Here is a 27,163-nt window from a genome sequence, read left to right on the forward strand (position 1 = left end):
TAGTAAACTTTGTGGATCACGAGATATGGCCGAACAGTCTTAGCTTGCGTTTTTCTTGTTGTTGTTGTTTTGGACAATGGCCAGAAGGTTATCATGGGGCCTGAGCGCCATTGTGATCCTGTTTTAATTTTCCTCACTGTGATAGGTGTTACTTCAATTCCTTATCTCGATGATCTTCAAAATAATCGTGCGCTTGTAATTTGTTGGATGTTGGCCTATCTATCGTAATGTATTTCAAAGTTTATGTTTTAAATCATTTTGTCTTTTGTAACAAAAAAAAAGTATTCTTAATGATATGGTTTGTCTCTAGCTCATTACATATTATTGTTTGGTTCTGAAATGTATTTCTTTACATGACTTAACCAGATGCATGTCTCAGAATAGTCGTCATCTAAAAGCTACTTTTTTAAAGTTATGACTACTATAAGCCAATTATTTCTAGGTTTAAAAAAGTGCATTCTATATATATAGGCTGTTAAGGCTTCCGCACGGTGTTGATTCTTGACAATATGTCCAGTGTAGATCTGACTGGAAGTAACGCTGAACTAAACTAATTCAGTAACACCGGCGAAAGGCCGAAACAAGCAAATATGTAGTCGACGCTGATATGTTGTTCTATAAAGATATTTAATACTCAAGAAGGGAATCGTCCGATGTCAATTATGTCGTACTCAAGTCTACTACTCTACAAGAAGCGTCTTCCTTTTAGCGTCGCTTAGAGCGTTCTTATTTTTTAAAGATTTGTCACGTCACTTGTCGCTAATTAAAACTTTCCCCTTATTCCCGAAACAAATAACTAATTCCTAACTACTTCCTAATCATGTCATAACAACTCCTCCCCCTCCCGCTAAAAAAAATTGCCTGTCAATTTTTTAATCTACTGTCTTAGTCTTACAATGTGCAAGGGCCAAAATGTAGGGAAACATAAAAGACAACACAACTTGAGTCTTGATTGCGGTTTCAACTTCTCTTCCTGTGTCCACAATCAAGTTCCTCTGAATACATATTTCCCTCACGTGTCACTAACTGATACTGTCCAATGTGATGTGTCATAGGTGTCCGCAGACATAGTTCGTTTGCGCTGACACTACAGGTGTGTCTATCTATACATCATCACGTCACGTTCCAGAGGTTACACCGCTTTCCCTCACACGTCAGGACAGACAATTTACCTAATATGACAAATTGATATTTATCAATACTCGTTCTCCCACTATACACCTAACGTTCTTTCGGGCATTTACAAGTGTATTTTATTTCCTCTCTCCACTTACTTGTCCCCACACGACCTAACTCTTTACTGATGTACGATCATGATCAAATACAAAGAATAAATTATAAAACTTACTTTTTCGTGATGTAACTACATCGTCGCCTTATAAATGCCCCTTTCTATTCATACCAACATACATACAATTCATACATACTACCCGAAATCAATAACCAACATGAGTTAATCTAATAATAACGCAATAGCATTTATATTATAACATAAATATCCTATTAAAAAATACCTTAACACAACCTAATACCCGTCTAGTTATGACTACTAGTTAGGTCAATTAATTAAGAATAAACAATTTAAATAAATCCAACTTATTTACACACTACGGTCTCATAGCGCTATGTTTCACAGGCTATCTACACGACTCATACATTTGTTCTCTCCAACTGGAGTTAACATCTCTTCTTACACCACTATAGCCCGCTTGTGGCCTTCTACCTCTGTATGACTTGCGATTACCGCTACCATAGTCATCTCTTCTACCATCACTGTCGGATACAGACCTGTGCCTCCTATCCGAACTCGCAATCTTCTGTTTAGACTGTTCTGCCCAACTCCAACAGTCTTTAGCGATGTGCCCATGTTTATGGCAGTTAAAACAAATTCTGTAATTTCTAGGTTTATTTCGCCTCATATTGCCATACCTGCTTTTCCAACTTCTAACCTGTTTGTCAGAAGCGGCTCTGACACCTGCTACATTTCCAAGTAAAACATCTCTAGATAACCTTGGCATGGCTACCCCTTCGCAATACCCTGTGTACAATGGAGATCGAAGGAACACTTTGCATGCTTCGAACCTCTTAACTGCGCCGTCTGCCAACCTAACTGATTTGGTATATCCTAAATAATCCTTAGGTTTCACTAATCCCCCTCGAACCGCGAGTGTACTGCTAGCTGTGTCCCGGATCACATTTACCTGTTTATTATTTATCATGCCTGGATATAATTTAAACCTGTCTTCCCCACAATCAACGTAGTTAATTTCTTCTTCTGGTTCACTATCTCCATTATCCTGCTCCCTACCTTGAATGTTCCTCACAAAATTAACCCTATCTGGTGGCCGATTATCCCTCTCTTGTCTACGGTTTTCTTGATTGCCTCTCCTATCACTAGTGCCACTATTACCCTGTGCATTTCTATTGCCAACTCCATTCCCTCTATGTTTCTTACACTGGTATGCCATGTGTCCCTTTTCCTGACAGTTAAAACATGTAACATCCCTAAAGTTTCTATCACCCGCTTTAGGTCTATCTATTCTCCTATCATAACTTTCCCTGCCATTGTTTTCATTTTCCCAGGATCTATCCTTTATGCCCTCATAACTATCCCGACCATTGTTCCCACGTTCCCTGGACCTATCGTTTCTACTACCATAATCCCTATCATTACCATCATTTCTCTTTACATAATTTACCAGGTCAATAACTTTTTTGTGGTCGCTAACTGAAAGTGGGTTGTTTGGGTAAGCATTCTTAAAGATCCTAATAATTTCTACCAAGTCTTCAATTACCTTCGGGTTTCTTTCTTTTACAAAGGACTGTAGCTGAGGGTCGCACTTATTGATAAAATTGTCAATCAGAATAAAGTTCCTCAACCCTTCGTAGTTGTTCTCTACATTCTCGAATGCGAGCCATTTAGTGAAGAAGTCCTTCTCTGAGTTGATGGTTGTCTGCGGATCAACTTGGCTGGATGGAGTGTTTTCGTAATACTTCTTTAGGAATGTTGCCGCGTTGTGCCCGTATGCGTTTAGCAGTTCCTTCTTTAGCACCTGATAGCTGTTTTGGCAAATCGTGAGGGCTTTCCCATGTACGAAGTCCAACAAGATTTCGGACCACTCCTTCTCCTGGACATTAAACTTTGCTAGTTTAATTTCAAATCGTTTCAGATAGTCGCCGATGTCATCTTTGTCTTCCGCAAAAGGCTGTATTTTCTTTTTCATCCATGCGGCACTACTATGGCTTTCTATGTTGGCACTATTGTTGCTGTTCCCTTCGGTGGGCACACTTACACCAGCCTCTATCCTCATCTGTTCAACTTGAATTCTCACTTTTCTGTCCGCCTCTTCTTTCTTCTCCCTCTCTACACGTTCCGCCTCTCTAACCTTTTCTCTCTCTATGCGATCTGCTTCTTCTTTTTCCTTTTCTCTGCCTCTAGCTTTCTCTCTCTCCAAGCGTTCTGCTTCTGCCGCCACCATCTGCTGTACATAAGCAGTTAGTTCTTTGCCGCGCAGTTCTAGTTCTGTCTTAGCTTCATGAATTAGTTTTTTTCTAAATTATTCCAGGTCGTAACCTGAAGTAGTTGCCATATTACCTTTATGTTTCTTTACTTCGCTTTTTATTTAAATTATCTTACCCAAAAGCCTAATAGCTTCTATTACCTATGTTCTATAAATCAAATTATCTTTTGAGCGTAACCTGCCCGGCGATATCTCTTCAATAAGGCTTCGACAGGACGGTTTTCTTCCCTTCCACAAACTGTAGCCTTCTCGATACCGAACTACAGGCTTCAATACGATGCCCCAACGTATGGGCGTTTACAAATTACAAATGTAGATCTAGATCTATATTTCGTTACCTCCTAGGTCTACGAGTCCAGGATCTCACTGGCTTTCCTTCGCCGACGTGGCTATATAATCAGGGTCTAGCTGCAGACTAGGCCGATGACGTAACTTCTGCCTCCTCCTAACAGAGGGCTTCTATCCTTCTGGATGTTGATGCCAGTGAGCTCCGAGTCTGGGGTCGCCACGTTGTAAAGGCTTCCGCACGGTGTTGATTCTTGACAATATGTCCAGTGTAGATCTGACTGGAAGTAACGCTGAACTAAACTAATTCAGTAACACCGGCGAAAGGCCGAAACAAGCAAATATGTAGTCGACGCTGATATGTTGTTCTATAAAGATATTTAATACTCAAGAAGGGAATCGTCCGATGTCAATTATGTCGTACTCAAGTCTACTACTCTACAAGAAGCGTCTTCCTTTTAGCGTCGCTTAGAGCGTCCTTATTTTTTAAAGATTTGTCACGTCACTTGTCGCTAATTAAAACTTTCCCCTTATTCCCGAAACAAATAACTAATTCCTAATCATGTCATAACAAGGCCTATATATAAACTTTTTTTTTTAAAGTTGCATCTTTTTGTTTCTAAAAGAACTAATTAAGAGCGCCAAGCCTACTTATATGTGTGATCAAGAGGACATGTCTCTAACTTTACAGTTCTGTCGTCTAGTATGAAGTTTACATACTAATTATATATTATATATATGAGTAGATTTCGACTTGACTTTATACAGGTGCAAATATTATTGACGCTTGTTCAAAAAAAAAAGACTATAATTACGCCATACGTGTAACCATGTATTAATCTAGTCGGGCATTTGAATTAGAGATTGAAACTCTATTAACAACTTGATTTTCGTAGTTTATATGTGACATACCCGCCTTGTTCTAACAGCTCTCTAAAGGCTATTGTTGCTACTCGTTTTTACCAAAATAGGTCGACAGGTACGTGAATATTCCCGGAAGTATAAGACGATATAACACTGAAGGAAAGAAAAAAAAGACTTATTTAAACAGTACATCTTGGGAGAGGAACATATGTGCCAATTACAGTGACACTACCTGTCAGTGTGTGTTGAGACCTACGGATCGAAAGACATAAATAAATAAGCTGATCTTTTAAAGAAACAAAACTAATGTAGCGTCAGAATAATCAGGTGAGTGTTTATAGTTTTACATTAGTTGACGACTTTCGAAAGTCAATTTTTGTTTACTATCAACTCCATCAACTCCTTCTGTCTGTCTGTTTGATACACATTTGGAACACGTTATTCCTCTCATCTCCCATTCTAGGATCAAGTTAAAATTTCGAACAATTATTCACGAATCAATTTAAAAAATTAACCTATTAATTAATAAATTATTGTTTTATAGTTAATTTTGTCTGATATCGAAAAAGGGAAATACATCTTACACTATTTAGACCTATGGCTGTAAATATAGAGTTAGTTTTTTTTTAAAGTATTTTTGATATTTTACTTGTTTTAAGGTTCTAGTAAGCTGAAATGATATCGTTACATTATTTGCTACCAAGAAATGTCTTGCTTTCTCTCTGGCCATAGTTGATTATATAAAATTATGTCTATAACCTTTTCAGGCTTCTTTTCTTTTTCTGTCTCTATAAAATGCTTATGCAGCCTACCTTCATAATAAATAAAACTCACTTCTTAATCGGATCAACAATGTTAACCTATCCCTTACATTGCACCCCAGTGCTATTTTAAAACTACTGCGCTGTAGACATTCCTACAAGGCTTACTCTTGAGTTTCTAAATGACAGTGTTGTGCATGTCTCGTCAAGGTAACTTACACCTCATATTAACAGACCCTCAGTTATATGGGATTTTATAGCTGACTCAGAATGAGAGAGGGAGAGAGAGAGAGAGAGAGAGAGAGAGCTCTGTCTGCTGAGACAAGGTCATGGATACTTGTCGTCTGCTGTGTTGATAAGAATTGTTGTCCTTAATTACTAATATCAAATGGAAGAAACATTTCCTTCAATAACAAACCGAATATAAGAGAATGTCCCCTTCTTACCTGTACAAATACTCAATTACACTGTACACAAACTCTGAGAAAGTTGTTTCCTTCACTTTCACCTTAGTGGCTTTGTCTGTTGAACCGGTGGGGCGTTTCAATCAAATCAAACTCAAAAATATATTTCTCTCTCTGTCTCTCTGTCTGTCTCTCTCTCTCTCTCACACACACACACACATGTCAGAGTCCATTTTTTTGATGCTACTAAATTCATAAATCTATCTATCTATCTATCTATCTATCTATCTATCTATCTATCTATCTATCTATCTATCTATCTATCTATCTATCTATCTATCTATCTATCTATCTATCTATCTATTTACAAGTCATACATTACTGCATAAGAAAAATGACATTATTAGTTAACGTAAGTCAATATATATCTTTCTCCACCTCTCTCTCTCTCTCTCTCTCTCTCTCTCTCTCTCATGACGTAATAATCTTTTTAAATAAAAATCAAATTTACAAATACAAATGTATAGTAAAAAAGGTAAAATCTAAAAAAAAATACTTAAAAAAACAAACAAAAAAAACAAAACAAAGCTTATATTGAGTGAAATTGCATCTGTTATTTTGAATCAGTCATGTAATAATTTTTGTTAAAAACAGATCTACACTTATAATAATACATTTGTGCGATTGGAAATATTTTTAATAATTATTTTTGTTTTAGTGCAACTTTAATGCTGTTAGCATCCTTAGTGCGGTATAGTCAAATCACTTCTGTGGACCAAATGGGAAGTGAGGGAAGGGGTATCTGGTAGAAGGTTTCCATGCAGCCTTTTCAAAAAAGTTGCTCGAGTCTGAATTCGAACTCGACGTCTCAAGCTTCCATGATAAAGGGCCGATGTGCTAGCCTCTAAGCTATTCAAGTATTAAACTTTGCACGCCACAGCATATGGTGAAATCAGATTTTCGATATCTTTTCTGTTTTTGTTTTTGTTGTGACCTAAACGTGACAGACGGACAAAAGTAGCTAAAAAACAATTTCTTTGTATTGAAACGCATTGGGACAGTTAAGTGAATAGTTTGGATTTACTTGGGAACGTTTTTATGAAGCATAGGTAAGATAGGCGTCAGAGATTTTTTCACATTTAGTTATAACAAAATGGTAAAAGAGGACGAGAGCAAAGTATTTGGGAGCATTATGAACACACTATCTGAGCATGGAACTATTAGTATAGTTCCATGATCTGTGGGAGAGGACAATGCGAGAACTGATGCAACGTTAATAGTGGATAATGGGTAGACGTTTTTGTTTCTAATATAAAAGAGTTTATTTAATGTTAAACTTTCTTTGTTTCAGACTCCATAAGATGTTTGCATTCGCAAAATTGTTGGACAAATGTCTACTTATCTCCCTGTTTATTATGGTAAAGAGTGCAGAGCCCCCAGACTGTGGCATGTATCGCACTGCATTTCCTGACTGCAAATGCCTGACGGCTGATGACAACAACAGCAAAGGTGTCATTGATTGTTCGGGTCTCGGTCTAACTTCTGTGCTCACACCCCGGAGCCCAATAAATTTTATCTACGAGTTACGTCTTAACAACAACAGCATCGTGATTTTAAAAAATAATTCCTTCAATGGATTTAGTAGCGGTATCAGGAAACTGGACTTGAGAGACAATAAAATAGCCACTGTTGAAAATGGATGTTTTGACAGCTTAACTAATAGCTTACAATATCTTTTTATTGATGGCAATGGTACATCTGATCCACCCAAAGTTGCTTTGTCTAAATTGTATAGTCTAACTGAACTGACGATGAGAAATTATGGGGAAGCTGAGCTAAGCGATGTATCAGAGAAACATTTGTTTACGACGTTTTTCAACCTTCAAAAGTTGTCATTGGAAAACTGGAAACTAACATCAATAGCTTCTCATGCATTTTCTGGGCCTAAAAACTTGATTAGTTTAACATTGAATAATAATTCTTTAGTTATACTTCCTATTAATTTTTTGGGAGATGGAAATGTGGGTAATCTAAAACAACTAACTATTTCAAACTCTAATATACAGGAGATAAGTGACTATGCTTTTCAAATGCTTACCAGACTTCAAAACTTGGATCTAAGTCATAATCATGTCAACAAGTTGGATCAAGACTGTTTTGATAATCTGGCCAACAGCTTATATACATTAAACCTAAGTGGAAATATTCTTTACAGTGAAAGGTTACAGGGATTGAGGAATTTACCTAGCCTAACTCTGTTGGATCTGTCAGCCAATGAAGGTATCTCTTCAATTCCAGATTTATCTCTACTTGGTTTAGCAGAAAATAATTTAAGGCTATATTTAGGAAACAATGACATACAAATTCTGAACACCAATTCATTAGCCAGTTCAGGTAGTCACCTACACACACTTGACCTGTCCAGCAATGCAATTACTTCTATAGACAACAATACATTTAATAGTCTGACATCACTAGTATCACTCAATCTGTCCAATCAAAAATTACCCACAAATATCTGGACAGTTATCAAGCCTCTTATCAAATTACAGGTTCTCAACTTATCAAGCGCTGGGCTCAACAACATACCAGAGTTTGTGTTTGAAAACATGACAAATCTTCGTGTGCTTGACCTGAGCTCCTCTAGTACTTCATTTCATAATTCATTCACTTCTGTCATACAACCAGCAGTATTTGCAGGGCCACGTGCTAGTTTCAAAGAATTTTATCTGAGTGGCAGCAGTGTGTCCAGACTTTCACCTTGTTTGTTTCATGGTTACACCAGCTTCCCCATCACAATGTCGCTATTTGGTGGCTACTACCTTGAATGTGACTGTTACATTTACTGGTGGTGGATGAAGATAAAAAATGGGAGCATCACTTTTCTGCCAGGACATGAGCCAAGATGTTCTTCAAACCAAAAACTACTGTCAGATCTACAACAGTCAGATTTCTGTGCAGAGCTTCCTACCGTGTCGTGTACAGACTATTATGAACATCCATCACCAAACATCACACTGGCAGCAGGCACTACTGACATCAGTGTCTCCTGGAAAATAGCCACGACTACCAGCAACATAAAACTTCAATCAATCAAAGTGGAGATTGATGAGAATGGTATGATTGTACAAAGTCTCAACCTCTCCACGTCAAACACAACATTTGTGTTCCCCAATCTTAAAAACAATACCCAGTATACTGTGTGTGTCAAAGCTATATATATTACTAATTCGACTGTATCATGCAAGTCAGTTAAAACTCTTGGTAACATTCAGCCCAGTACCCAGAGCGGAGATTCCCATAACATAAATTTTCTGAACCCAAAGCCAAACATTAGCATAATGGTTGGAGAGACGAACATGGTATTGTCATGGAAACTCTCAGGCTCGACCAACAATCTACTTTCTTTTATTGTGGAGATTAAAGAGAACAACACTTTTATCTTTAAGGATCGTGTCAGTGTATCTACTAGTACACATGCTATTGCAGATATAAAGCCGAGTACTTCATATACAACGTGTGTTACAGCTGTGTACCTCACAGAATCACCAATGAAATGCATCAGTCTAACTATAGATCGGATTGCTTGAGCAACTAATTCTGAGCACATCGGGATGATCTCCCCTCCCTACATTCCAGTTCTTTTTTTTCTCTCTCTCTTTTCTTCTTAGGATTTACTCCCAAACATTTTGTGATAAAAACAACCAATAAGCGTTCTGATTTTTTGTTTTCTTCATATCTATATAAATATGATCATATTATGACGACAGGTACGAATGGATACTTATCATATGTGGGCCACATTGGGCCGATAGTAAGTAATGCCAGGGCAGATTTTGGCACCTAGTCGGCCCATGTACTGACCAACATTTCACATGGTCAAGATTAATAGATAACTTGTGAGAAATGCCAAGATGAGAGAAGAAACTGGTTCCCCGATTATCCTTTTCTCTTCTGTCTTAAGAACGAAGAGAGCGAGTTTGTTCCGAAAAAAAGTTTTTAATGATTGAAATAGCATGACTGACATGTCTTTCTGACAATACTGTACAGTAGACATAAATAGGCTGCTTAGCCAGGAGACTTTCTTATCTCATTGTTAGGCTATTTAATTCAATAGTGGACAACTTTATGGACGTTAAATAAATGTGAGGTCACTCTTCATCCACAAGAAAACTTGTGAGTTTCAGTTTCAAAAGCTAAATGTAAATAAATTATCACCAAAAAGAAGGCGCTCTAAATTCCATACATCAATCTATTTGTGTTCCGGGTTGTTATCAAATATGTCAAACGTCTCAACCTCTCTTCTTATTGTTAGATCTAGATCTTGGAGGACAAAGATCACTGTATGCTCGTTTTCGAGTGAAGTGAATCAAACGCTACAAAGATCAAGGATCTTCTTTTTCGGGTTATTCATTTTTAACAATGATTTAGATTTAGATCTAGACTGCTAATAACTTTTTAGTTTTTATATAGATTTAGGTTATGTCACTTTTTATTGTTCTTAAAAAATGTTATTACAAGTCAATGTACCAACTTTTCTTTAACCCATGACTTTGTGTTAGCTATAGAAGACTAAAGTAAGCTTTACTTGCACACACATCTTGGCCTAAACGGTGAAGGAGTGAAGAGAGTAATTGTTACCAGTGAATAATACAAAGAAATGTTTAAACAATTGTGATAGTTTGTCGATGCACCAAGACCTGACTATTGTCGATGTAAAATAAAACCATAGCGATCTTAAATAGGGTCTCGCTCAGAAAGTTGGGAACTGCGTTTTTCAATAGGTGACCATTATAACCACTGATCTGCAAATGCTAAGTATTTAAAGGAAATGTACGAACTGTGTGTCAGATAGAGACTAGATCTGCAGTCTGGCTGACATTCGCATAATTTTCAAAGCTCTCGACTGCAAGCATAACTCTGGCAACTCATCACACCTCAGCACAACACAAGCGCCGTACTGCATGGGACATATAAAAGATATAAAAGCACAAGTGAAAGTGTTTTAAATGACGCTAGATGCTTATTTATTACATTAGCCTTGCCAAATAGCTAACAGTATGGCAATAGCACAAGATCAAACTATAAGTTTTAGTACATAACAACCCAGCACCTACAATTAGTATAAAATAAGAAAAAAAAGATACACATTTACAAGCTTTTATTTTAAAAGTAAAATAAACAGATCTAGAGATCTGTGTGTCTTTAGTAATAAAAAGAAGCAAACATTTTTTATAGTTTTAAAATTGTATCTAAAATTTAAAATTAGGAATATATACAATAGTGAAACAATTAAATGCACATCTCAAAACTTGACTTTAGACCAGCACAGTGACAACATTGATGAAATGTTTCAATTGCACACGCATTCGAAATGAGATTGTACCTTTTCTCGCATGGGCAACATACATAGAGACATCATGAAAACAGACAAATCAGTTCAATGACAATGTATTCCAACAGATTCTTTAGAAACACTTTTTTGTTTGACTGTTGTGTCACTCTAAGAAGCTGTTCAATCAGGAAACAAATCAGTCGTCGGAAAAATCACTATCCCACTCAGGTGAATAAGATCGATGGCGTGCTATCGGAGATGGATCGTTGCGCCTTCTGGGAGAACGCGACCTGAAAACAAGAAAAACTTGAAAAATACTTTTTTAAAAACAAAGCTTAAACGAAGTGTAATGGTATCAATTAGTTTGGATCAGCCATGTCATTAATTTTGTAATAGATCTAGACCAACAACAAATCTGTAATTAGAAATATTTTTAACAATTGTTTTGCTTAGCGCTATTTCATACTTTTAGATTTCTCAATACCCTATGATCCTAACAACACTTATCTGGACCAGTTTTGAAAATGGGCGGGGGGGGGGGCGGAAGAAAGGAAGGGCTATCTGGGTAAATTTTACCGTAAGCGTTTTTAGAAGCAATTACAAAAGCAAACGAAAAAAGAAAAAGGTGGGGGAGAGAACGACCTGAATTCGAACTCATGGCTCACGCCTCCTCAAGCCGACATACTAACCACTAGTGAGGTGCTTATGACTATAGAAGATTGTATAGTTATCTATTGCTTTTTTGTTCAAACTTAATTTAAAGCAGCGACCTATAAAGGGGACTAATTCAACTTATATCACCAATTCAGTCAAGTACAATTTCTTTCCCTCGTCCGTGATACCAAACAAAATAATTAATCAACAATAGTTAACTAACTTAATTATTAGTTAATTAGGTAAAGTTTGATTCTTGTTTTGTCAGGTAAAAGACATAATTGTGCAAAATGTCAGCTTGATCTGAGATTGAGTGTCGGAGTAATAACGTGTGCAAAATGTCAGCTTGATCCGAGATTGGGTGTCGGAGTAATAACGTGTGCAAAATGTCAGCTTGATCCGAGATTGGGTGTCGGAGAAATAACGTGTGCTAAATGTCAGCTTGATCTGAGATTGAGTGTCGGAGTAATAACGTGTGCAAAATGTGTACAAATAGGTAAGAAGAATGCTTTAGGATCGAGTTAATTAGGGCATAAGACCATCATTTAGCATAACTGCAAGCTTCAAAGTAAAACTAAATTTTTAGAATCTAATCTCTAGGTCTACCGCAAAATAGGTCTGATTAATTATGGCACACCACATATGTAGGTATGTAGGTTACATAGATTGGCCAATAAGACTTTTTTTCCCCCTCAATTTAGGCTAATTATTTCGATAGTTAAAACAGTACGGTCGCAAGTGAAAATGTATTTATATGTAGGCCTACTCATTCTGGCAGCGGATGGCTGCCTGGTGTGTAGTTTGCCTGGGCTACGCTACACTGCCTCATAGTAAAGCCCAGGCGGAAAAGGTCATAAGTGGATGCGTGTTCTATTATTGATCTAAATAAGGTTGAATAACATTTTAGTTTTATGTTTTTATTTGATTTGTAGAAATTTCTTATCATAAACATTAACGTATTTTGTAAGATAAAAAAAGAGGAAGCAATTAGACCAAAAGGCTAGCAAAACAAAACTCCAGTGGGCCTGCTTAAGAAGTGCGACAGCACTATCATTGCACAGGACAAGGCTGCAAAGAGAGTCTTTACAACCATGTCAACAATCCACATGCCGAGGGCTGGATTTAAGGAGGGCATGCCCCAGGGCCTCCACTAAAGAGATTTTTAAAATTTCGAATTTCGACAGGGCAGAAACTAGTGTTTTTTTTTATAACTTTTCTTTTTCGAATTTTTACCTACAATCTATATATATAATTATCTTCGTCGCTCAAGAGTTTGGACGAGAAGAAGAAGTAAAGGAAAGATCACTCTCTTATTTCTGCGGATAGTCGTCCCACGAAAAAACAATAGAGGGGGGGGAGAACAAGTATTCACCAGTCACTACGGATGGTTGCCTGGTCGTGCGGTTTGCGCGCTGGACTGTCGTTTGGATTTATCGATAGTCCCGGGTTCAAACCCTGACCGCTTACATCCCCCTTCGTCCTGTGGGAGGTTTGGACTAGTAAGTAAACTATCGTCAAATCTGAAGGAACATCCGAAACATGTAAAACATTTTACAAGCAAACATTTTACAAAAACTAAATAGCAGCGCCGGACTTAACCATTGTGACCAAGAAGTGTAGCAAAGTCATACAGTATATCATAATAATTCTGTTTCCTACATAGATCACGCTCAATAGCAAGAATTACTAAATGTTTCAATCTATCTTTGAGAATTGTTGACCTCAAGTAATTCTTCATTAGTTTGAGGCGCGAGAAGCTTCTTTCACTAGATTACACAATTACGGCTAATGCATAATGCCGTTTTTATTTATCGCGCGTAGGATTTGCGTTTTACGTATTGAATGACACCCCAAAATGACAATTTTTGTCTATATATTTCCGTATATTTTAAGGACTTTTTCGTATATTTTGCAATTTCGGTTGATTTTCAGGAGCACCTGGTAAATCGACAGAAGGCCGCGGGAAATCTGTTTTAAGTTATAAAATGGTTTAATTAAATAATTTATACACCTTGAATTAGCGCGGGTCCTATGAAAGTGCGGGTCCTATAAAAGTGCGGGTCCTATAAAAGTGCGGGGCCCACTGCGGTCGCATAGGTTGCAGTGGCCTAAACCCGGCCCTGCAAAATAGCGGCGTATGCTACGCCGCCGGTCGACTAGTACTTATTATTAATTATTATTCTGATGCATATTAGATATAAAAAGATAAAGTAAAACTTAAATCCGGCTCTCCACACGACTTTCATCAATGACGAGACCCGGACGGTTAGTGCGGTAAAGGGAAAAAAGATGGCGCGGGACTCTAATGATTGGCCTTTGACCACGTGTCTAGCCGGTGTGTCCAGAACTTTTGAATCACTGGAAATGGTGTGGTGCATTATAGAAACCGACTCGGAGCTCTTCCAAACAGAAAAATCTGTTCAATCACGCTGGTGAAAGTGAACTTTTTTTTTTTGTTTCTTTGTTTTGCTGGCCTAGATTTTCAACCGACAGTTTCAAATGGACATGGTTTGTGTTCTAGACTGTCGTCTCGACTCTACGAATCCTGACAGGCTAAGGGAGTTAAGTTTTGGGTTAGGGAGTTGGCCTAAAAATCTTCCATTTCGAAGGAACATAACAACTAAAACTACAAGCAAACGAAAACAATAGATTTAGAGTAGGTCCAAACTCAAAGGCTAAATCAACGTAGCCTACCTTGCAACAAGGCCCCTAATTTGAGGTAGTCCATAGGCCATTTGACATCTTACTTCTCTGCCCTTAAGTATAGCGCCATCCAGTCCTTGAACCGAATCTTGTGCGTCGTGCTTGTTTACGAACCTAACAAATGCGAAGCCTCTGCTTTTCCTTGTGAATCTGTCTCTTGGGATGTAAACATCGCCCACGTCGCCAAACCTTTCGAAGGTCTCGCGAAGTTCATCTGGTGTTGTTTTGTAAGGGATGTTGTCGACTTTAACTGAATACAATCCTGCTATGTTTGGTGGACCACGTCTTGATGGCCGATTCATGTTTGGAGACGAAAAATAAATGTCTTATTTAGATCCTCAAAGCTTAAGAAAACAAGTTCAATCAATGCTTTGACCGTTGCTATATAAATGTTGCCAAATTAAAGTGGTGTATAAGCTAACTTGAAAAAGCTAGAAAATAAGTTAATAGCTAAATTTATTGCTAAGCTCATTAAACTGCTAGATCAGGCCTGGGTTGTGTGCAAAGCGTGCTACTGTTCAGACTAAGTACATAGATAGACTACACGTTTTTCGCAGTACTGGAAAAAATTGTACGAGTATTTCACTTGTGAGTTGTTGTTTTTTTGTAAGATGAGTCGTAAACTAGTTTCTGCTTTGAGGTTGTTTCAACGCCGTCAAAAAGAAATAAAAGAAATCGGATTTTGGGGTGCACTCCATTAATCAGAGGAAAGAAGAATCAGGATTATTTTAAACACTCTTTGAAGAATTGAGGAACGACTTAAATTGTTTAACCAGCTATTGTGGTAAATTTTTATTAAAGCTAGTATTGTTATTGTACGAGAAAGAAGTGGATTAATAGTTGAGGACACCAATAATTGGTTTGGAAGATTTGTCCCAGGATAATATCATAAGAAGAGGACTTGTAACTAAAACAATTTTAAGACAAGTGCTGGAAGCGTACCATGGCAATTGTCAACGAATGTCATACATAGCCTACTTAGCCTATCTTTATCTTCCAAGTTATTCAAAACTTCAATCGGTATTGTGTAAACTTCTCGCCAAGCATTTTTCGTAGCTGTGAGATCTTTTTACAGTTTTGTATCCTAGAACAGGTCTGGGTTCAATCTACGTAATAAGTAGTTCAGCATCAATACCGTCATCCATTCTTACAGTATAATGAAAAGAAAACTAGGCATACTTAAGTAAAATAAAAGCAAAACACAACTCATCATAGCAGTATATTATAGATTGAGAACAAGTATTTATTTAGTTAAGTGGGCCAACTCGTAATGCTTGGGCCGTGCAGTTCAAAGATCATTTTGCTGCCACGGTGTAATGTAAAAATCATTTTCCCTTTTTACACTTTCAGCCGTACGTCTTTTCCCTAACGGCGAAAACCGTTTCGTGTGACTTCCTGCGCGCTAAAGCTATGCTACAATTCGTCAGATTTTGTTTCGGTTAGGAGAAAACAAAGATCCCAGGCAAAGATTATACATTTTTATCAACTGTTTAGGCCTATGTCAGGCAAAGATTATACATTTTTATCAACTGTTTACGTTTACAATTTTCCACATGTGGAAGTCGAGCTTAAATTTAATTTTTTAACGTCCAAGGTCTAACACTACATTAGAAATGGAGTTAAATAGGTTTGTCAAAGTTGAAAGAAATATTTTTTAGTAGTTCAGATTACTTCAGATATATAAATAGATGAATATTATTAATATTATCTTTTATATTAATACTTTTCTTAGATTTCTCGAGTTCCAACTTGGCAACGATATCCGTGTTAGGACGACGTTAATTTATTTTATGCTGATTTCAGAAAACATTTTAACCGAAAATCGAGACAGTATGAGTTTAGTCTGTGAAATAGAAAATGGATAGATTTATATTAGATTTAAAATTATTGTTACAATTACTATAACCAATATATAGTCATTAGCGTTATTCTATGCATTTGAATTAAATGCAAAACAATAGTTTGTGCAAATATAAGTAAAACTAGATTTAGTACGAAAATAGCTAGCTTGGCCATGTGAAAACGTTCTTAGCGCCATCTATTTTGAATCGGAAAAGAACGTTTAATATAGATTGATTCGGTGCACTGAAACACATTCGGGTATTTTAATTTTAATGTACTGAATGTATTCAGCAAGATTAGAGATAAATCTTTTGTTTCATTAAGAAATAGATGTCTAGATCTAAAGGATTTAGTTCCATATCCTCTATTAAACTATGATTGAAACTTTGATCTAGATCAGGGGTGGGCAACCTTTTTGTATCGAGGGCCGCATTAAAAAATTTTGGTAATTGTGAGAGGGATTCTGGCATCCATGAAACTCCCGCGAAAGAACTTACTGGAACTTCTCTTTCAGGTAATAATTTGCTTGGAGTTATGTACTCTGGAGCTGAATCAGCTTCTCCGCTAAATGATAAGCTGGTTATTGAAAACTGATTCTTGACGTCTTAAAATTTGCTTTTATAAATTCCACAATTAAGGAATCTAAATAGGTCTTTTAACTATTTTACTAGAAATAGTTTCACCTTTCAGCAAAGGAAAATGACAAAGCCTGATTTCACTTGCTTGCCTTAAGAAATGGAAAAGGTTTGTTTGAAAAGATTTAACATGCTCGTACATTTCATATGCAAACAACCCATTATAATACTTATTATGAAAAACATGAAGTCTGTAACAAAGTCACTGTCAATGTCCTTCAAGGTACGTACAAATTTCTTTCTTGAGATTTTATATTCTTCTTATTACCTTGCCCATGCTAAGCCAGCGGATACATCAGAATATTTTGTTTCTAGATCTTCAAGTACTTTTCGGAACTGCCTTTGGTTAGACCCTTAGTTTTGACAAGTTTCATCATTGTGATATTTGTGCCTCTATTATATTGATATTTTATGCAGCTTTGTGCAAAATTTCCTGTGACCTACATATTTTGCCACATCCAGGGCAAGCATAACCATTGTCCGCAGGCCGCAGGTGGTCGATTTAGATTTTCTTTTCGCCGTCTGCGTTTGTCCTCGGCAGCGGATTTTCTTTTGGTCTCAAATGTGTATCCCGCGGCCTTCGTGAGTGACCTCCAGCTGTCTCGTCCGCGTACAACCAGGTGCTCTCTTCTATGTCAGCCAAGGAAAGTTGACGCCTAAGCTGGTCTTTGAAGCGTTTCCGTGGGGCGCCTCTGTTTATGTCGACCACCTTTTAGCTCACCAAAAAAAGACTGCCTTTGGCATATGTTCCTCTCCCATACGGGACATGTGCCCTACCCAACGTAACTGTCAGACCTTAAGAAGTCCCTTTATACTGTCCTTACCGGCGTTCGCAAGGACATCGCTGTTAGTAGTACGGTCTTGCCACCGTATGTCCATGATGGTGCGCAAGCATCTTTGGTGGAAGAAGTCTTAGTTGTTTTCTGTATAGTGTCCATGTCTCAGAGCCACATAGAAGGGTTGAGAGAACCACCGCCTGGTAGACATTGATTTTTGTAGGCAGGCGGAGCGATTTGTTCAGCCAAACTCTCTCCTGAAGGCGTCCAAAAGCGCTACTGCCAGACGGTTATCAACGGTTATCAGCTGCCGCCTCTTTCAGTCTATCTATAAACCTCGGGAAAACAGAAGTCATGTTCCAGAAGTCATCCAATAAAACATACTCAGCCCCAAAGATCACCGTAAACGGACCGCCCTTTAACGTGGTAGACCCCTTCACATATCTAGGTAGTATAGTGTCAAATTACGCCTCACTTTCAAGGGAAGTTCCAAACACCCAACACTAAACACAGCTCTTCATAGCATTGAATAAATACTGGCCTGAGATTGTATCTTAAACTGAGTGTATAGAAGTAAAATCAATAAGAATAATCTTCGTTTACTTGAACCTTTAATAGTTTCAATACTTTATATAGATATTAATAATTATTTTGAAAATATTTGCATTTTTTAATTTTTTTAAATATACTGTGGACACACCTGTTTCTGTAAGTGTTCGCGGGCCGCATAAAACACTCCGGCGGGCCGCTTGTGGCCCTCGGGTCGTAATTTGCCCACCCCTGATCTAGATAGAGCTAATCTACTCATTAGCTAGATGCTAATTGACTTTTCTATTACTACTGTAGTCATGTGCTTACATCTTTCATCTGTTTAATGACTTCGTAGTAGGGGTGTTGTAACAGTTCCAAAATCTCACCAAACAAAAATGATGTGAACTTAAATTCACCTTCACCTATCTCTTAGTCTGTTAGGCCGTTGGGGCACAACACAAGATCTGTTGACAGTCTTTATCCATTCTTCTCTATATTTTTCCTTGGATAAAATTTCTTTCAATGACAGGTCTGTCCATTGTCTGATGTTGTCTTCAATCACTTTTTCTGTCTGCTCTCCTTCTTTTTCTTGTTACTGTTCTCTGAAGGAAAGTCTTTGCGAGCAGTGAGGACCTGTGATATGGCCATAGAGTTTAAGGTTGTTTTTTTTGACGGTAGTAAGAGGTCATCGTGGGATCCAATTGCTGTATTAATTAAGTTTCTAATATCTCCTTTTGTGATGCGTTCTTAGTAAGTGATACCTAGGATCTTTCTGTAGCATCTCAATTCCATCGCCTCCAACACTGATGTCCCATTTAAATCCCTGTTGGCTATTGATCTTAATTTGCTGCGGAAGTTTTGTCTATGCGCATCACCAAGTCAGTAAATTCTTCTTCTGTTCTTGCCATACCATCTATGTCGAAAGGAAACTAGATCTATAACTAACTTTAAACTAAAAAAAAATAGCTTAACTAATAGTTTATCACCAATTAAAAAAACATAGTTGAACTAGACTATAGAAATGAATTAAACTTTTCGGAGATGAGCTTGTATTTTGTCGTAACTCATAACTCTACTGAACATTCTTCAAATATGTTTTGTCTTCTCTTGCAAATGTTTATCATATTTAAGTGTACCTCATATTTAGACTTTAATTATCACTGACGCTATCTGAGGCATCGTTTGCAACTTACTTGTAAATGGTGACATGGGCGTAGCCAGGATTTTTTTTCGGGGGGGGGGGGGGGTTGGGGGGATTCCCCCCCCCCCCCCCCGCGAAAAAAAAAAATATATATGTGTGTGTGTGTACATAATTAATCTTTATTACATTTTGACCCTTTCGGAAGACGTTTATTGTTTATTGTAGACTCAAGAGAGAGGGGTTTTAAACTTTAAAGAAAAAGCCATCAACTCAAAACACCTTTGGCTACGCTCATAGAATTTTGAATGTGTAATTTTCTTTTTTTATATTGAAGAGGGGGTTTATCGTAAATTTTGGATGGGGTTTTAAAATCAAAATCTTCCTTAACTGTGCTGTTGGAATTTGGGGATTGTTGTTTGCATTTTTTTTTTGTTGTATAGAAGAGGGGGATTTAACTGCAAAAACCTCTGGTAGGGGGTTAAAAACTCAAAACCCCCTGTAGGGGGTTTTAAACTCAAAGCCTTTGGTAGGGGGGTTTAAACTCAAAACCCCCTGGTAGAGGGATTTGTATCTCAAAACCCCCTGATAGGTTTTTTTTTTTAAATTTCAAAACCCCCTGGTAGGGGGTTTTAAACTCAAAACCCCCTGGTAGAGGGTTTTTAACTCAAAGCCCCTTCGGCTGTGCTGTGGTAAGTGATGATTTAGTATTAAAATCTCACCTAAAATAAACAAAAGGAAAGCAAAAATCAGTCACTTAATTCCGTTCCCCCCCCCCCGGGGGGGGATTTCATTTCGGGGGGGGGGGGTTGAACCCCAAGAACCCCCCCCCCTGGCTACGCCCATGAATGGTGTTCTAAGCTGAAGGTCTTCACAAAGGATAAAACCGAGAATACAAAACAAATATCTCATCTCTGCCTGTGATCACGTCAGGGGCACAGGCCACCAATCAGCTTCCTCCTGGTGTCTTGGTTCTGGGCGGTCTCTCCAACTGTCTTCGCGTCTTGCCCATCTGCTTGGGATCTGCATCCTAATCTCGGCGCGAGGTTATTTGTGGGCTATCTTTTCTTCCTCTTTCTTTGTGATGTTGAATGCAGACGTGTGGCCTACCGATCGTTAGTGTCTCTGAAGGATATCGTCTTCGCGATGTGCTGCTGCTTTGTTCTTTGCCACAGTTCCTTATTAAAAAAATCTACCTGAGGCACGTATTGAATTAATTAATTTTAAAAATGACATTATAACAAATACTTAAAACATTAAAGTAAGTAAGCTCGTTTCATCTTCTAAGTAGGAGTAGGAATTGAATATTAAGCATGAAAATTAAACTAATTATTGCATGTTTTCAAATGACCAGCAGAAACATGTCATTCTTATTGTAATAACAATTCATCTTGACATAAGAACACTAGTACTTGGTAGATTTCAACTTGAAGAATGTTGATAGAGACATTCTGATTTGGAGCCAGTCATAAACGATGTGCCAGCGTGTACATCTAAATCGTTGAATAGAGAGATGAGCAGACATACGAGTCAGTTAATTTGGACGGTAGCAATAACTTTTCACGTTAAGTAATTTCCTTTTTCAAGTGTTATGCATTATTCTTCAATAATAGAAGAGTCTAAATAGCTTCAAAATCATCCGATAAAGCACTCAATATTGACTTATATATAATGATGATAATCTGATAAAGCATTCAATATTAACTAATTAATGATAGGGTCGTAATGCCAGGGGCGATTTTTACGTCCTCATTTCGGTCTTATCTGTAGTAGTTTAAGTTTCAACATGCTGCCTGGTTTGACAATCCAAACATTGAAAATGAGACCTCTAGAAACTAAAAACAAAATTAGCAAAGATCAACCATTGGATAACTATTGGATACAATTGGATACCTATTTCAGAAAAAAAAATATTTTTTTTAACAAAGCTAAACAGACTTGAAGAATACAAAGACATCCTAGAGTCAAACGTAAACAGCACATTTCACATGTGAATCTTATGTTTGAGGTAACCTGTTGCATGATTGTTCGTTTCGTTTGCTGTCGTTGTAATTAGTTTTGCGTAATGCCAGCGAATGACTACATAAAGAGAGAGAATAAAGTGTTGTGTAGTGAGTCAGATGTGCATTCGCGTTTTGTTTCAGTGTTTTGAACATTTGTACATTTAAAACAGTTGTATTATTTCTTTTCTCTACAATACACATTTGCTTTATTACATTATTCATTAATTTAAATCGTAAATGTGTTACCACATTTTATTTAAAAGGACCCACCATACGTTTTTAAGCAAGTGGCACAGTCATTTGAACCTAGAATCAATAAACACACCAGCAACATTTATATGGATTTTGTGAAGACGTCAAAAGGAGGACTACATGTGGACTGTCCATGATGTGATCTACCTTCTGTGGCTATCCGTTCAAATCGATTCATTGTAAAAGTAATGACACATTTCGTTTTAGTTCAGTCTATAGAAACATTTTAAACCTAAGTCAATTGGACAATGAATTTACAAGTGGTTGAAAATAGTATAAACGTGATAATTAAAAGACCTACTGTTTTCATTTTGTCAGTGAATATTTCTGGAAATAAATGAAAGACAACAGCAATGCATTTTAAATGTATTTGTAGCAGAGTAGATTTCGCTACAATTTTTAATTACTTTATTTCTGAAAAAGAGCTTACAGCTCAGCAGCAAAACGTTGTCTAGAAGAGTTTCAAAGCATGCGGGCAATCACATTTTCAGTTCATATTCTATTTTGCAAGTGGTAACTGCTTTCTATATTAGGTTGTAAGCCTTTTCCTTTTGCTGTACTTGTATACTTTTTTTTAGTTTAAGAAACATATTAATAGGCTTTATTCATGAGTCTACTTTTAAATGTAAAGGACAGTTGTTGCTTTTTTAAACCAAGTTCTAGGTACATTACTCGAACCACACTTTTACTATAAAGAAACTTACAACATTAAGTTATGTAGCACATTAACAATACATTCTTCATTGTTGCAACACATTTTATTATATTACATATCATTGCCTGTTTATAAAATGGCAGTCATTTGACAAAAATATGTCATTTTATACAGTATAAATATATTGGGTGTATATATATATATATAATTGTATTTTTATATATATCTGTATTCAAAATAAATATATACTGACCAAAAAAAAAACCCCAACCCTTTAGAACTAATTTCTAAAGTGACATTCTAACATGATTGGCATGAGAGTTATGGACATTGCAATCTCAGACCCTTTACGAATTAAAAGAAAAAAAAAATCATTAAATATGCTTTCTTTTTTTTCTGCTCTAAAAATGTCCCTTTAATATTAAAAAAAATAATCACATCAAATAAGTTTCTCTTTATACCTAGAAATGAAAAGAATTTTTTATCTGAATGTCTTTGAACATAGCTCTTTTTTTTTTTAAATTTCACATAGAAACATAGACATACTTTAATTGCATTTACTCTGTCAGCCTCTACTTCCTTTCCTCAAAGATTCCACAGTTTTCTTTATCAATCATTAGGTCTCTATTTTATGAATGGACATATTCTAAACATTTAAAACTAGATCTAAGTAAATGTTGAGTACAAACGTGTCTCACAAATTCATCTGAACTTAAATTCTTCTCCACCAAGCATACACATCAGTAAAGGGTCCGTTACAGCGAGGACTCCTATCTTCTGACAAGTCTATAATATTCTCCGACCGACTCATTGCTAGTACTACTGTCTGATTCATCTGCAGACCTAGATCTAGATCGTCCTATGGGAGATCTGGATCTGAAATTAAAAGAAAAATATCTCATAGATCTATATGCTTTCTGCAAAGAAATTGATCATACTATTTGTCTCACACCCAGGGCCGCCGCGAGGGTTGTGGCCGCCTTCGTGCGAAATAAAAAAAATGCCGCTCCCCCCCCCTTTTTTTTTTTCTAAAAAAAAAAAGTATTACGACTGAGCTGGACCATGTAGCCTACCATTTTTTTTAGATCATTCTTTTTTTCCCTTTCATATTGTAACGATCTTTCCTACTATCCAGGTTCTCTGCTAACTGCACCACACGACACAACGAACTTAAAGAACCTCACAACTCAGGGCTCCAAAGTATCAGTCAGTTTAATTTCAAATACATCGCAATTGGCAACAACATTAACACTGTCTTTACAAAAACCTAGTCTTGCTCCGCCTGACTACACACACCGTGCCTCGTACTGGTCACATAGCGAGGTAATGTGAAGTCCCGTCTTTCTGACACACTCGCTCTTATAGAATCGGATGGAACGTTCTTGACCACTCAGAATGATCACAATCGCCGTGACTTGCGTGCGTAATATTTACACACAGGTCGTTGCCGAACTGGCGTGTACTGTCACTGGTCACAGTTGACCGCTCGTCCTGCGCTGGACTGAGGCGATTTGGGAAGGCTAAGAACACACACAGCACTACCCCCATCTGTGTCACCACCAGGTTTACAACAATATTCACGCCTTGTCGTATCTCTCATGCCCTCTAAGATGTTTTAGTTCCAATTGTAACTTTGTCTTTGTTTCTATTACAAAGTCATAGAGTCCTTCTCCAGTTGTACCAGTAATGGACAAAACCCTGAGAATGTTCATGTATTGCAACATTAGGCAAGAAACAGAAGCGATTGGCTAATAATTGTGATTTGTTCGTATGAGACATATCTGGTATACAATCTAATGTTGTTTTTTTGTGAAAGTATTTGTGTGCTTACATCTACAATTTTAAGGATTTTATTTTCTATTTCACCCAAATTTTGAAACTGCCTGTATTAATTGATAAGTGTGTGTGTGTGAAATAAGCTATTAGTGGATCCTTTAAAAGCGAGACATAGCCGATAATAATTCATTCTATAAAGTATGCTAAGGCTGCTTTTGAAAGTCATTCATTCTTTAATGCGTTGCATCTATTGTTTTCTTTTCAAAAGCATTTTTAAAATTTTCTTTCTGCATTAGATATATATTCGTGCCTTTTCAGAATTAATAAGACCCTAATCATTTATTCCTTTTCTATCTGTAATGTCGTCTTTATTTATTTATTTATTTATTCCTAAAACAACCGATATGGACCATTAAATACAAAATAAAGTGACTCGAAACACAAAACGTTTCGTAAACTTTGATAATGATTATCACGATAGTATTTTGGAGAGATATGCATTGTGTCTAAAATCATCTGATATTCGCCGATTCGGAGGTGATTACAAATTTATCCAGCACACCACTAGCACAACATGAAGCAACTCAGCGCTGAATATTTTTCTTGAATTGATTTAAAACAAATAAGCCCAAGTACAAGTCACTTATACAATGACTTGAAATAAAACACATTAAGGCAGTGTTTCTTAAGCATTTCCGGGTGGCGACCCAATACATATTAAAATTTTCGTTCGAGCTCCTTAGAAGCTGGAGACCTAGAGGAGCAATATAGGCTCCCACATTGAGGACCGTGAGTTTTTCTAATAATGTAATGAAACAAAAAACTTCGTCATAATTATAACACAATTTTTAAGTTTTATTTTTCATTATAGTAATTGAACACTATGTTTAGAATCCAAAATTACATAATGAAATTTAACTAAAACGAGTCCGTTGTTGTTTATTTCTTTTTTTTTTTTGGGGGGGGGGGAATAGTGTTGCCTACATAATTTTTAAGCGTTTTAAAAAGTTCTTTCTGGAGAACGAATTGAACACTCGGCGGGTTTCTGCTCAAGTCGGTAAGGGGTCTGATTTCGGGGCCGGGTCCCTGCGCTCAGCGTACTTTGGCGTTATCAGCTTCAGAAATTCTTTCTCCTAGCGTTTACACCTTTTCTCGTAATAAGTAGAAAGAATATTTAAAAAAGGCCAATAATAAGGAGTTTTCTTTAAGAGCGAACTATTCAAACTAGTAAAACAAATATCTAGTAATAAAGAGGCATCCCTGGTCAATAGTATTATTCGAGGGACAATCTAGGTAAAAAGTAGGTATATATAGGACACGGAAGTCTGTAATGGCGTGATTTTTTTTTTAAAGATCATCTTCATGCTACTTAAGACGTTTCTGTCTCGTACATTTTTTTCACGCAATAATCGTCACTATAATAGTACAATAGTCGCAAGAAATTCGACTAGCCCCAGGTAAGAAAATCCAGAAGAATCACTCTAGCGGAGACGTTTTCAAATGTTTTCTTAAAAAAGTTTTAACCCATATTGTTGCTTACGGTACGCCTCTCGCGAAAACGGTCTACATTTGATAAGGTCTTATAAGAAGATGAAACGATATCTCTTACTTAAGATATTTTAATTTGTAAACATTGGTATTGTTCAGACACGGATTAATAACTACTATGAAAATCGCCGCCCCCCCCCCCTTTTTTTTTTGTTGGTCTACTTACAAGGCGGGGTACTCGACTAAACAACAATATTTATATGTAGTTAGTAGCTACCTACTTTAGAAGAAAAAAAATGTTTTAACTTACTGTAAGCGTCATTCGAAACAAATATTACAGATAACCCGCGAAAATTCAAGGTCAGAAATGAATAGGCGCCTAATGGAAAAACCCGTGGGAATCCCTCGCGCGCGCTCAAGTTTTTCTTATTAACAAGTTTCCATAATAGCTTCTTATGAACGAATATCGTTTTCTTTTTATTAAATAGTTTTCACAGGATAATGGAATAATTAGAAATTATATAAAATATTAAAATATTTGAGTAATTTTTTTTATTAACCTTGAAATAATGATTTGGCCGCCTGCGTGCAATGCACACATTGCAAAGAGGTAGCGGCAGCCCTGCTCACACCATTAAATGCATTTGAAATGAAAATACATGCAATCTTTGAAGAATATCTAGACTAGATCTATTATAATCTAGATCAAAATCAACTTACCGGTCCCTTTGCCCAAGTAGATGGGCGAGTTGTTCTCGACGAATACGCCTGTATTCGTCGATGGGTCGTCCATATCTTGCTATTTTGCATAGTAGTTCTCTGCCATTGAAGATAAAGCCATCCATTGCTCTCACTGCATCTTTTGCATCTCTTTTATCAAAATATCTCACAAATGCATAGCCTCTACTTTTTTTCGTCGATGGGTCTCTTGGAATGTAAACATCTGCCAAAATGCCAAACCTTGCAAAGACAGGACGAAGATCATCGGCTGTTGCTCTGTAATCAACATTGTCAACTTTAACCGAAAACATTCCTCTTAAGTCCGGTGGTGAGCCACGTCCATTTATTCTACTCATTTTAAAAGATGATTAATAGATTCTAAATAAATTGAGCCTTTTAACAAATTATCATTAAAGTAGATCTAGACTAGAGATCAATATCTATTTACGTTATAGGCCTATGTAGATCTAATGACTGTACACAATCAAGCCAAACAATAGAGTATAATCAAGGTTGTGACCGTTTCTATAGTCAGTGTTGCCAAATGAAATTTATTTTTGCCTTTAGATCTTGGACGTAATTATCTGTGCGCTATAAGATAAGAAACATATGTGATGGGATTACATGATCCATCAGCATCAACCAAATTAAACAATAAATCCCTGCTGGATGCTGTGCATGAGCTTTGCTACTTAAGATACACAATAAAAAACGATCTGTCCCTAGAGAAGGAGATCACAAAGCGCATAGGGATGGATGCATGAACTCTCGCCAGATTAAGCTCAAGTGTCTTGGAAAACAACAAAAACAAAGATGCAAG

At 36.9% G+C, this 27,163-nt stretch overlaps 3 protein-coding genes across 3 annotated transcripts; 1 reads left to right on the forward strand and 2 right to left on the reverse strand.

Annotated features, from left to right (window-relative positions):
• The first annotated feature begins 4,786 nt into the window (after nucleotides 1-4,786).
• Nucleotides 4,787-9,551, forward strand: LOC106056925 (leucine-rich repeat-containing protein 15-like). The gene is made up of 2 exons (XM_056023772.1): nucleotides 4,787-4,997; nucleotides 7,187-9,551. The coding sequence occupies exon 2, from the start codon at nucleotides 7,197-7,199 to the stop codon at nucleotides 9,423-9,425; it is 2,229 nt and encodes a 742-aa protein (XP_055879747.1). The 5' UTR covers nucleotides 4,787-4,997; nucleotides 7,187-7,196; the 3' UTR covers nucleotides 9,426-9,551.
• A 1,284-nt stretch (nucleotides 9,552-10,835) lies between these two features.
• On the reverse strand, nucleotides 10,836-14,919 carry LOC106056928 (serine/arginine-rich splicing factor 2-like). Its single transcript, XM_013213860.2, has 2 exons — nucleotides 14,519-14,919; nucleotides 10,836-11,460 (listed from the first exon to the last, which is right to left on the reverse strand). Exons 1-2 carry the CDS (start codon nucleotides 14,827-14,829, stop codon nucleotides 11,367-11,369), a joined length of 405 nt encoding a protein of 134 aa, XP_013069314.1. The 5' UTR covers nucleotides 14,830-14,919; the 3' UTR covers nucleotides 10,836-11,366.
• A 7,521-nt stretch (nucleotides 14,920-22,440) lies between these two features.
• Nucleotides 22,441-26,889, reverse strand: LOC106056926 (serine/arginine-rich splicing factor 2-like). Its single transcript, XM_013213859.2, has 2 exons — nucleotides 26,344-26,889; nucleotides 22,441-23,235 (listed from the first exon to the last, which is right to left on the reverse strand). The coding sequence occupies exons 1-2, from the start codon at nucleotides 26,697-26,699 to the stop codon at nucleotides 23,130-23,132; spliced, it is 462 nt and encodes a 153-aa protein (XP_013069313.1). The 5' UTR covers nucleotides 26,700-26,889; the 3' UTR covers nucleotides 22,441-23,129.
• Nucleotides 26,890-27,163: the final 274 nt, after the last annotated feature.

Source organism: Biomphalaria glabrata, chromosome 3, assembly GCF_947242115.1.
Source record: "Biomphalaria glabrata chromosome 3, xgBioGlab47.1, whole genome shotgun sequence".
In the NCBI taxonomy this organism is placed as follows: Eukaryota; Metazoa; Mollusca; class Gastropoda; family Planorbidae; genus Biomphalaria; species Biomphalaria glabrata.

Excerpts from the sequence above, each read along its gene's own strand:
- LOC106056925 (XM_056023772.1), top strand. The coding sequence starts at position 7,197 with ATGTTTGCATTCGCAAAATTGTTGGACAAATGTCTACTTATCTCCCTG.
- LOC106056928 (XM_013213860.2), bottom strand. The coding sequence starts at position 14,829 with ATGAATCGGCCATCAAGACGTGGTCCACCAAACATAGCAGGATTGTAT. Across the intron at positions 11,461-14,518 it reads ATTAGGGGCCTTGTTGCAAG|GTCGCGTTCTCCCAGAAGGC; the intron begins GTAGGCTACGTT and ends TCTTGTTTTCAG.
- LOC106056926 (XM_013213859.2), bottom strand. The coding sequence starts at position 26,699 with ATGAGTAGAATAAATGGACGTGGCTCACCACCGGACTTAAGAGGAATG. Across the intron at positions 23,236-26,343 it reads CTACTTGGGCAAAGGGACCG|ATCCAGATCTCCCATAGGAC; the intron begins GTAAGTTGATTT and ends TTTTAATTTCAG.